The sequence below is a fragment of the Lasioglossum baleicum genome, chromosome 6 (assembly GCF_051020765.1).
Source record: "Lasioglossum baleicum chromosome 6, iyLasBale1, whole genome shotgun sequence".
Classification (NCBI taxonomy): domain Eukaryota; kingdom Metazoa; phylum Arthropoda; class Insecta; order Hymenoptera; family Halictidae; genus Lasioglossum; species Lasioglossum baleicum.
In genome coordinates, this window is record NC_134934.1 from 5,201,800 (window position 1) to 5,213,778 (window position 11,979).

The 11,979-nt window shown below is 41.3% G+C and overlaps 1 protein-coding gene across 1 annotated transcript; it reads right to left on the reverse strand.

Annotated features, from left to right (window-relative positions):
* Positions 1-2,106: 2,106 nt before the first annotated feature.
* LOC143209769 (uncharacterized) lies at positions 2,107-10,910 on the reverse strand. Its single transcript, XM_076425882.1, has 4 exons — positions 10,402-10,910; positions 9,239-10,099; positions 9,031-9,162; positions 2,107-8,547 (listed from the first exon to the last, which is right to left on the reverse strand). The coding sequence occupies exons 1-4, from the start codon at positions 10,892-10,894 to the stop codon at positions 7,256-7,258; spliced, it is 2,778 nt and encodes a 925-aa protein (XP_076281997.1). The 5' UTR covers positions 10,895-10,910; the 3' UTR covers positions 2,107-7,255.
* Between the last annotated feature and the right edge of the window lie 1,069 nt (positions 10,911-11,979).

Sequence of the window (11,979 nt, forward strand, 5' to 3'; positions counted from 1 at the left end):
TTCAGTAAGTGTCTCTGCACCGAACGATCCAATAAAGTATCCTAGCCTAGCTTAGAGGATATTGTTCTCTAATATCCTAATTATGCATAGTTAATCACATTTGGAATTACTTAAAAATAGATTTCACAGTCTAACAAATGCAACAAAATTAACTCCTACACATGCAGAACATACATTACCAAAAACATGTCTGGTTGAAATCCATTGTGAAGCTACATAATTGAGAAATTAGATAATACATGCTATTTTTGGTTACATCTAATTTTATGTCATTCGTGTGTCAAGAAGTTAAATAAATTTTTATTTTATTCAATGTCCCCCCCCCCCCCTAGGAAACCGAGTCTCGAATTAAGGCTCATTAAGATTAAAATCGAAATACTTCCACGAAGAGTTAAACCTCCACAATTCGATCTTTTCAGAAAATACACCATCACTTGAAAATCTTCAAAATTGCAATGAAGGAATTTTTGTTCATTAATAAGGCTTCCGAACCGGAATATTTCGTTCACTTTGCAATTAGAAAATCAGTATTAAGACCTGCATATAGAACCTTCCGTCTTTCATTTATTAGGCTCAAGTTTCTCATAAAGTGAAGTCCGCAACACAAGGCGCACACAGCAACCTAATCTTTCCTAGTTAGACGGTAATTCATAATCGGAGTAAACCTCAAGCATCCCATTCGGCAGAGCCTTTCGCCCCGATATGGGAAATTGTGGGATCTCTATCCAATTTTCAGAGATGGTGGAACGTTAATTCGCGACATCAGACCGCTTTTCCATCGGAGCGATGAAAACGCCGGTGGAAAACGGGTCGCCGCGGCTCGAAACGTTTAATTTCGACGGTTAGAAAGGTAATAAGTGTTACAGGGAAAGTGGCGTACACGCGTCGTCCTATTATTTCGCCATTCCCCCTCGTCGCGGTGCAACGGGTTGCTCGAAAGCATGTTGCAATTACTCTCGCCTCGAGATCCTGCGCCGTTGCAACGGGTCGTTTTATTAAGAGTTCGAAATTAATCTACGCGGCTCCCATATCGATTGCCGCGAGTTCTGTTCTCACGAATTAGAAGTTTCCATTTCATTAAAATTATTCTTACAATTCGACTTCGCGAAATTCGATTTCTGGTTAGCTCTCCGTTTCTCGACGGGGAACTCTGTTTGAAATTATTCTTTTTGAGGAAATTGATCGAGCTACAGAAAATTCAATTGTTTACCAATTTGTCAAATTTCAACCGGTGTCGTTCAAGATTTGTTACGTAAACGGTGTTATGGAGTCTCAGAGACGCCCCAAAAATAATTCTATATCATCAAGGCTTTTGTTTCTTACACAGGGTGTCCCAAAATCTTGTACTTCCTTTGAAAGGGTGATTCTTGAGGTGGTTTGAGGTAACTTTTTCCTTTGCAAAAATGTTCTCCGCGGCTTCGTGAAGGGATTATTAACGAAAAACGCAACAAAGGAAAAAGTTACTTCAAATCACCTGGAATCACCCCTTTCAAGGAAGTACAACATTTTTGGGACACCCATAAATTGGCTTTGGGAGTGCGTAACGCACAGATTTGCAACGGTTGCCGCCGCATTAGAGCGCACAGACACGTTTGCGAGCTAGACACCTTGCCGATTGTGCATGCGTCGAATCGGTTTCGAATTTTTGCCGCATTCTTCGCCGTGATTTCGTCGGCAGGAAACAGATCCGACGGGACCGCGCTACATTATGTAAGACCGTTACACCAGGATATTTACCTATGCGGTACCCTTGACCGAATTCTGGTGGTGCGCGATCGCGCGATTGCAGTTGCAGTCGTCGCACGCGCATTATGTACATATCGTTCTTTCAGCAACGCGGTCCGATTCCTGGTGATGCAACGCGATGAAACTGAGCGAGCGCTGACACGAACGATCATCGAGCAGAACTCTGCGATCGAACGATGCTTCTACCTCAGGATTTATGCTTCTTCATTCACTCTTCAGGAACAAGACAAAATTGTCTGTTTAAAAAAGCAGAAATGCAATTTTACGTTGAAACAGGTTTTCGTTGAAAAAAGAACTAAAACCTTCCGTTCGTTAATCACATAAAATCGTGTGTTGAGATTTTAATGAAACGCAGGGACGAATAGTTACAGTTATTTATTAGTTTCTTTCACATATAAAACATACCAGAGAAAGAGCCACGTCTTTCCCGATACATTCCTTCGTATTGCAAACCGTGTGCAACGTATATAAAAAATGACTTCTTTCCTAAATTTCGTGTTACGCGAATTCGTTATTTCATTGTTCATCAACCCCCTCCGTCCCTTGAACTCGCTCTCTCATGTTCTCGAGCTTAGACCCTAAGTATTGTTACTTACTACCCCCCTCCCCACCCCCCCAGTCGCACCTCGATAATACAATTGTTAATCGACGCTGTCTTATATACTCAATCTATACGTAAATATCTTCTCTATACACATTCGTACAACTTGCAAATTCAATTCAACGATTAGTCACTCGTTTTCTCTCTGATCGCTTCAGCACCTTAAATATATTAATCCTTGCTGTTAATAGAAAACAATATCAGAAGGAAAACTAATCAAGTTCCAAGAACATAAATATTTTGCCGCAGAACAATATTTTCTCAAGGCCAGATTTTTTTTAAAAAGAAAACTAGGACTGTATGTTATCTATTAGCTAAGTTCACGACGAATCATAATATAATAGATCTATAACATCATGACCTTCGAGCAACCTTGAGTACCAAAAAATATATGGCATGTACTTATGAAATTATGATAGAAAAATCAGTGAAGGAAATTTATTTCAACATATACTCCAAATCTTGTCCATTATTTTATATACATTATTATAAAATGAATTTTCTATCGTGTACTATTTCTTAATTACAAGATCACGATATTGTAGGTATAATAGGGTTTGTCTTGATCTTGATAATTGCACGATAACAGTAAAAATATATGTACAGTCCCATTTACAAAAATATCCAAGACTTTAAAGTCTGAACAAATATGTCCTTGAGAAAGTTTCACTGCTTACTATAATGTTTTTGTTCTTCAAACAGGATCACCGTTTCCGCCGATATACATACGTTTCTATTATCAACAATAATTAAAATGTTTAAAGTAATCAATTTGAATGAAACTGCCAGTACATTGAAACGAATTTCCCGAATTTCATAAATTCCTCCGCGAAACATGTTCATACTCCCCGAAATATTACAAATATACGTTTCCTCGCTTCGAACGTACGGTACGCTATTCGATCAACTATTATTATACGTTATCTATAATCATTCTATCTCGTATAAAGTAAAAAAAAGAAACAAAGACTATTGCTATTGGCGGGGCAAGGTTCGAGGAGCTCTATAGATCATCCCTCGATTATCCCCGAGGCTCGACGACGAGCCCGCGTCCCGTCAACCGTCTAGCAATTCGTTCACCGCTATAACATATGATCTATATTTAAATAACAATCGGTAGACTCCACACGCTCGAACAAAATAGTGTTTTATGGCTGCGATGGCGCGTGATCGGTTTCCGTGTTTGCGAACGTAAGCTCGGCGATGAACTGCGATCGAGATTCATACCTCGGAACTACGTGTGATTTTTCGATAATGGCTGGGAAAAACAGGGGGAGAAACTGGTATTTTAAAAGCTTAATAAAACATGAAAGACAGGCCTCTGTTCCACGTGTGTGTAAAACCTTGGATAATCTTACACCATGAATTATATCTTTTCCAAGTGTCACAATTCATTTATTCAAAATCAGATATAAACAGCTTCTGAGTTTCATTCGTCCTCATTGTTTGCAAGATAAAAATATTTTTCTTGTCAAGCAGAACAAATTCAATCTTATTCAGGTTTCTAGTTAACGTTGTCACTTTCAAGAATACCTACTAATAACGTTATTAACATACAATGGTTGATGATTTTGCATTAGAATAATCAATTTTTCAATGAAAGTATAGCTACAGTGAATTCTTATCTCTTTTGTATGAAACATTGATGTTTGATATTAATAATTTGATGACCGATTTCTACTTTCAATTTCGGACATACTTGAATTTGTTGAATCGTAGAAGACGCTAACAGAATGAGCACCTGCAGAGTGTCCGAAAATACTTTTTTTACATAAATTATTTTACAAAAGATGAACCTGCTATTGCCACTAAAAATGATTTCAAGAAAACCTTGGCAGTGAATTACAAATTTTTAACTATGGATCAAAATTTAGGAACTTCGATAAATATTTCGTACCTAAACAACAAATTTAAAACAAGCAGATAACAGAATGACCATCTTATACTAAAACTATTCACGGGAACAGAGACCATGAATTAAAAGGGGAACGGTTGTGCATGTGAAATTGCGATCCTGCTGAGGACGCAGGGTTTTTAATTCCTTAGAGCCATGATCGCCAGATGCCAGGGATTCCAGGATTTCATAGTGATCGTGTCGCGTTTCTGACTTCGAAAGCGTTAAGAAGGGCGCACTTAGAAACAACACGAGGCAAAATTCTTGTGTTGCGCGAATTTTCTTTCACTCCTCGTGAGAAACAGCGAGTCCTGCATCGCCCGAGGATACATACATATAAGCGCCTTCGAACCTCTACCACGTTCTCCTTTCTTTACTTATTTTTTTTGTTTTTTGTCTGTTTCTAGTTTTATCTGTTTCACTTAGTTTTCTTTCACGCACTTAACGCTAACATTATACGAAAACGACTGGAAGCGTCATAAATCCGTCATGCGAGGCGACTCTCTGTAAAAAAATATAGCTGTCTATACGGCGTTCGATCCGGGGATCGAAAACAGTACGCACACGCTTCTAAGTATTAAATGGAAAACAAGCATGTGTCGGCGAACGTCGATTATTATTCCGTGTGCATGCTTATGCGGTCACCGTGAGGTTCGCTCGCTCCCCTAATTTTTTATCGGGCCAGGTCATAACTAACTTTCGCTTCTTTTTTTCCTTTTCAGTAATTAGTAGTTTCTTTCGGTGGTCGCCGGGAAATGTTGTAGCCAAATATGCAGTGTAAATATCCCACATGTAACACTAAAGAACTATGTTCAAATTACAGAGATTATTTTGTCAACATTGTGAAGATGTTAAATGAAAATGATAGTTTTAGACCCCGGAAAATTAGGTCCTTTAGTTTGGTAATCATCTCTGAAAAATGTAGAGACGTTACTTATTTTTGTACATCTCCATAAGCCATATTTACGTGTAGACTCCCGTGTAACGCAATGAAAAACTTATTGTTTAAAATTACTGTGTATCTATCTGTGATCGTCAGGAAGAACGCCGCATTCGCACACTTTCACTTTCGAGATATTGCCGTTTAAAGTTTTCATCACTAATGCTTCGACATAGGAAATCGGATAAATTTCATTATTTTTTGGAGTCTTTCGAATTTGTTTTCATGACTTTTTTCTGGTAAATACGTCAATCCTATACTACGAAACTCAATGAACGCATAAACTCAATTTTTTTGAAATGGTGACATGCGGCGTTTTTCCTTGCAACCACAGCTATATCTTCTGTGGCAGTAAGTGTACAGTCATTTTACACAATGTTTTGTACATGTACTGTGCAATTACTACACCATAGAATGCATATATACAGTCTTTTTAAACAAATTTCTGGTCGCGTTATACGGGAGTCTACCGTATTCAAATCCTTATGTATACCACTCTTTTCCACATTTTTAAACATATATTGAAGAAATTAATGTTAATCCTCTTATTGGATAACAATTTTAACCGGCTGATGAAAGATTGAAATTGACATGGAAAGACTGAAAATGGGTCCAAGACTTCCCATTCAAGGGTTAATGTGTGAACAACTTGTAAAAATGAAGCATCTTTTGTGCAACTATTTCTGAGTAGTATGATACTTTAATATTTGGACATGTACAAGCATTGTAAATGGCAATTTTATAATTCCTCTTCGAATGTCTTCTTATTACTATAGTGTCTGGATCATTGTAAAGGCTAAAACAATTTCCTTCTTTGTTTTCTACAAAAATATTATATCTAATGCCAGCATTGATTGTTACAGCTTTTTTTTGTTCTTAAAAGTACAAGATTGCTCTTAAATTAACTGCAAATAGAGGATAGCCAAGTACAGTGCGGATTTTATGTATTTCTGTCAAAAATGAGTAGCTCCACACAATTCAAAACAGTAAAAATATTCCAAGAATGGAAAAATACTACTGTACCATTTTCAACGCATTAAAATCATTAAAACAGGGAATAAATGTCTACGTAGTTTCTACGTAGCTACACTTACATTTGCCACAATTTTTATTTTACATAAAAATCCGGAGTATTCCCATAATTGTCTAAGAATAATAATTGAAAAGCGAGGTGGTACTCCATATTTGGCCACTTTCCCAGTTTCTATTCACCGAACAAAGTGTCTCCGAAGATCGGTAACACGACATGTGTTTCCCATTGGTTTGGTTAGTGTCGATGGCCACGGTGGAACTTGTCTAGTCCCCAACCCGACGATAGTACGTTAAATTTATTCGATCGTAGCACGATGACGAAGGCCGCTACAAAAATGACCCTACGAGCGTCGAAGTACCGTCATGGGCGGTTTCTCGCTGTCGTTTAGTCTCTCGAGAAAAAGCAAAGAGAATGAGATGAGAAAAACAAAACAAGGGGACTCACGCGGTCTCTTGGCATAATCTCTTGCGAGAGACATGCACCGTAAGCTGACCGCTATGAGGGACGAAATGGTGTAAAATACTGTAACCTTTCGTTAAAGCTATGATTTTAATCTCGAGAAAATTTATTCTATGTATTGCGATGGTCTCCCATTGTTCACTGTCTCGTTCGAAAAACATTTAAACGAAAAAAGAAACAAAGAAGAAAAAGAAGAAGTAGAAGAAGAAAAATGATTCACAGGAGAGACTCTCCCGAAAGAATGATCTAATCGTCTCAAGTAAGGCTTCGGTAAATAATAGCCGCGCGTCCTTTCCTTTTCTTTGTCTTCTTTCTCCACGGTCGCAGTAACACATCCAGGTACGTATTTGATGCCACGCAAATAATTCGATTAAACATACGATTAAAAGTATTGTACAAGAAGGAAATCCAAACCTCGGCATTCTCTCGTCTCTCTCTTTCTTTTCTTTTTACAATTTATAGGAACATCCGTTTGGAGGGTTCGCAGGTCAGATGCAACGACGAATAGTGGACGCTCTCTCTCTCTCTCACTCTCTATCTCTCTCTATCTCTCTCTCCCTATCTCTCTGTCTGTGTGTGTGATTATTTCACTCGTTTTGAGGGCCTCCCCCGTTTCTTCGCCTCCGTACTCACGGTGAGGTTCAGGCTGGTCGATGATTTGGCAGTATGTGGCTCGATCTTGTACAGATCCAGGTGCACCGACTCATCCTCGATCGCTCTTCTGGATCGCCTGGTCCGACCGGCTATTCTCTCCATCTCGTCGAATTTCGCCTGCAGTCTCTGCGCCAGCTCGAAGTCCTCTCTCTCCTGTATGACCAGCCGTTCCATTCGCTCCTGCTCTTTGACGATCTCCTCGTCGGAGAGGACGTTTCTCTCCGTACTCATCTCCACCTCGGTGGTAGTGTTATTATTCTCAGGGACGGTTTCCGGCAGCTCGCTGCACGACTCTGACGAATTATAGTTCGCGTCGTCCGCATTCTCGTACATCGGATCCTGCTCACTGTTCCCGGATGAGCTGACCGCATGCCTCGGATTTCTGGTAGCTTTCCTGCGACCGAAATTGGCCAGGTTGAACCCAGAACTGACCGAAGCGTCGCTTTTCTCCGAGCTTTCCGTGCTGGATTGTTTCGACCGACACACCCGCCGCTGTTTCGACTTTGAGAACGTGCCCCGGACAAACTTGGTTCGACTCCTCTTCTGCACCATCGCCGGGACGTCCTCGTTGGTCTTGTACTCGATGTCCTCCTTCCGGCACAGCCTCTTCCTCGTGCTCCTCTTCACGATCCCGGCCTCCGAATCCAAGCTCAACGAGGACAGCCCGTTCTCCTTCTTGTCCACGTTCGTCCGCCTCCTCTTTATCCGCTCCGCTATGTTCTCCATCGTGACGTGGTCCTCCCCCTGCACCTCGAAGTCCTCGTCGCAAGGCGAGCTAAGCTTTACGGACGCCGACGACGATGTCGAGTGTCGCGCCTCGATATCCTCCGTGTACTTGCTGGCGGCCGCGTTTCTCGTGTCCTTCTTCGACCACAGGTTCTTCTGCCGCTTCGACTTGCACGCCATCCCGTTCCCCACATGCGACTTCCACGCCTTCTGAATCTTCTCCATGTCCAACTGGTCCTCCAACGTCAACTTCTTGCCGATTCTCGCGCCATTCACCATCCGACTCGACGACTTCGCGTAATTCTTGTTCGAATCGAACGACATCTCTGCAACCAGGTCGAGCTGCTTGTGACCAGTGTCCTGCGACTGAGCCTTCGTTGTTTTCTTCGGGACGATTTGAGACTGACTGTTGTAGGACGTCGAAGGCTTCGGCTCGATTATCTCCGCGTCCTCCTTTGGCGCTTCCTTCTCCTTGAAGCTCTGCTTGCTTTTACCTGCGACCAATAAAGTATGTAAGTTGAGCGGTTCGTGTTTTGCTTAACGCGTCGACTGCTGAATCAGCCCCAAAAATCTCACAAAATCGTGGATTTTATGTAATCTAGGTGGTCAAAAGTAATCATGAATACAATTAACGTTATTTTAAATGAGGGTTAATTACCATTCAAATTCTCTAAATATTTTTGCTTTCTTACATATGATCTACTCATTTTTGTCATAAACGCAGAAAATTCACAGTCTAATGGTCACTTACCATATAGTTTAACAATTATTAAGATTTATTTCCTTCGGTATATATTATAAAAAAATGGCTAAAAATTTGGATAGTCACATCGTTGTTATTTTGATAAAGTAATGTACAATAGTCACATTTAGTGTCCCGTGAACCTAGTGTAAAGAGGGGCTGAATAGAGAGTAGAGGTCAAGTAAGAACCAGAGTTAGTAAGATAAGTTTTCACGCTGTTATGGAATTTACATACCTCGAAATGCGCTCCAGGAACAACCAATGATTCGTTTCAAGTGTGCCTGAGCAGGAGGTTTCGGCATCACATTCGATATTCTTTTCAAGACAGGAACGACTCGAATTAATTTTGGGTCTATTGGTCTCCCATCTAGAATAGAATAACAATAGAATTAATGAATAGTCAGAAGGGGGGAGGAGGTCAAAGAGAAGAATAATATTCCAACCTGTGGACATTTTCAATGGCGTCCGTGGCATTGCCCTGATGGGTTTGAAATGATGAATTTCTTGATTGATGCTGTCGTGACTGCCCGCGCTCTCCGCGCTGCCAGTTCTTTCGTCGTCCTCGGCCAAGGTCATGCACACCTCCACCCCTAAACTTTTCTTCTTGCTATTTACAACGTCGTTCGGTACATGTAACTCCTCTTTGCTCCGGGTACCATAGATTTTCAGAGATGCCTTTGCAGTCTCTGCGGGACAATCCGAGGTACAGGGTTCTATCAGTTTTGTTACCGCTTGATGCTTCAGTGTCCTGGCAACGGTATTATATATAGGGATTTGTTTCTGACAACAAAACTTCACCATGCCATCATTGCATTCGGCCGACAGATCCTTATTCTTTGTACTAGAAGCGTGCCTATCTATGTGTATCTTAGATATCATCGCAATATTCTGTCTCCTTAACCCAGAGCTGTCCTGATATTCTAAAGGCATCTCCTTCTCGCACTCGGTACTATGAAATTGCAATCTATACGGATTAACTTCAGTCATAGCGACTGCATTGAACTTCGATGTTTCCAGGGAAGAAGTAGTGGAGGTGCTGGGACAATCGTTATAACATTTAGCAATGTCTTTATGCTTTTCGACGATTTGCTTTTTTGCCAACGTTTTGGCAAGCAATTGATCCTGTGCCAATTGATTCAGCTGTTGCCGTTCCTCCTCCTGAATCTTGCGAATCAAAGCCTCGCTGGCTATCTGTTCAGCTTTCCTTTGACATTGCATCTCCTCTTCGACCATTTGAAGTTGCACCTCATACTCCTTACGGATTTCGCCAGCTTCGCTGAGTATTCTATTAGCAGCAACAAATTCTACAAAGATAGAAATTATCTGTATTCCCACGCACATGTACCCAGTCGGATAAACTACAAACAACACATTTCTGAAACCGACTGGAACAACAGATTCTCCTTACTCTATGGCAACTAAAATGAAACTCTGAATTTTCATAGAAAATCAAAAGGAATTATTCTAGCTACTTAAGACAAACGTGAGGCTACACAGGTTGTCACTGATTCGTGTATGGGCACACACGCACACACGTACATATATGTGCTACGCTACTGACAGAGGTTATGTTACGTTTGTTTATCTTCTTCAATAAGAAACTCACCAGCATCCAGCTCGATATCTTTGTCGTCGCCGTTGTACTTGTCCTGGACCTCTTTCGGAAACTTCGTCCGGATTAGTTCCCAGAGACCGTTGTTAACCAATGTTTCAGTCTTGGTCGCCGTACGTAGCCAGGAACCAACTCGTACTCGACAGAGAGGACAGCTCAAGCTATTGTGTTCGAATGTACCTCTGAGACATCTTAAGCATAAACTGTGCGTGCACGGTAACGTTACTGGCTCGATCAGGATGCCACGGCACACCGGACATATCAGATCACGAAGACTAATGTCCACCGACGGTCGTGACAAAGAAATATCAAACAATTTTGACGTTCGCTTCAAATACGTCGCCATCTTCCCATCATTCCCCGAAGAAGCATAACAGCTACTGCCATAGCGGCACAGACCAGCTATAGGAGTAGACGGAGTAGTAGAGTAGACCAATTGCCATATGGGGTTCCGTGTCACCGTGCGCCGGAGCGAAACTAGTGCCATTATCAGCGGCTATCGGCATAGAGGTGAACTACAAACAAAGACAGAGAGATAGATATGTTTCTCGCAGGAGAGACGCTGACAGAGAATACGAAACAGTTTGTTTTTTCGATGAGCCTACTACAGCTGCATTTAGCGAAGAAGCAATATTTTTTTATATCTTTATCTAATATCTTTGTGTTGAAATATTCTCTGCATTATTGCGGGGTCCCATATAGAGCCCTTTTTTGCAATTTGGCTCTTGGAACTTTATAAATAATTATAGTGTACGTTTTTATAGAAGAAATTTTTTTCTGTACACTTTTTCCAAATGCTCTTTGTGTTGAAATATTATCTGTATTATTGCGGGGTAGCATACAGAGCCCTTTCACAAAGGCAGATTCAGGGTCCAACCGCCAGCATTCTGGCTTCGTTCTGCCCATCTCCAGAAGCTCTGCGCCAACGAACGGCAAAACAAGTTACAGCTGCGCGCACAGACGCACGTCAGAAAAGAAATTTTTGGTTGTCAGGGATATAACGTAGATTTAAAATTTAAAATTACGTTACGTTTTCTATGTATACAACAGTATACAACCAGATAGAACGGTAATGATAACAATAAAAAGTATTCAACTTTCTTATCCATACCTACCCAGATAACACAGTCTGACAGAGCCTACCACCGGACCCAGCCAGCAGAGCCCCTGACCTACAGGTTACGGGCAAACACAACGCTTGGAGCTGCGTCGAGACCCAGACAGGCCGATTCAGCCGGGTTCCTGTGCACAAAATGGCGCAAATATCACCTGCAGGGGACTCCAGCCCAGGGCCTGCCGGCCGGGCCGAAATTCAGCCTGTTTTTGGGAGGGCAGCACGGTCACACTAATATGGCCAATCAGTGCTTCGATTGAGCTGGATTGAGCCCAACTTTTCTCGCGCATGCACGACACAGGGCGGGTCGCATCAATGTGGCAGTACTGTGCAAATGCGTAGCAGTCTCCCTTTTTACCGACAAAAGTATAATAAGTTAATAAATAAGACCTTTGAGGGCGATTTCTGCCTAGATTGATCTTTTATCTGGCGTTTTTGACTACTGAAAAAACCCGTGT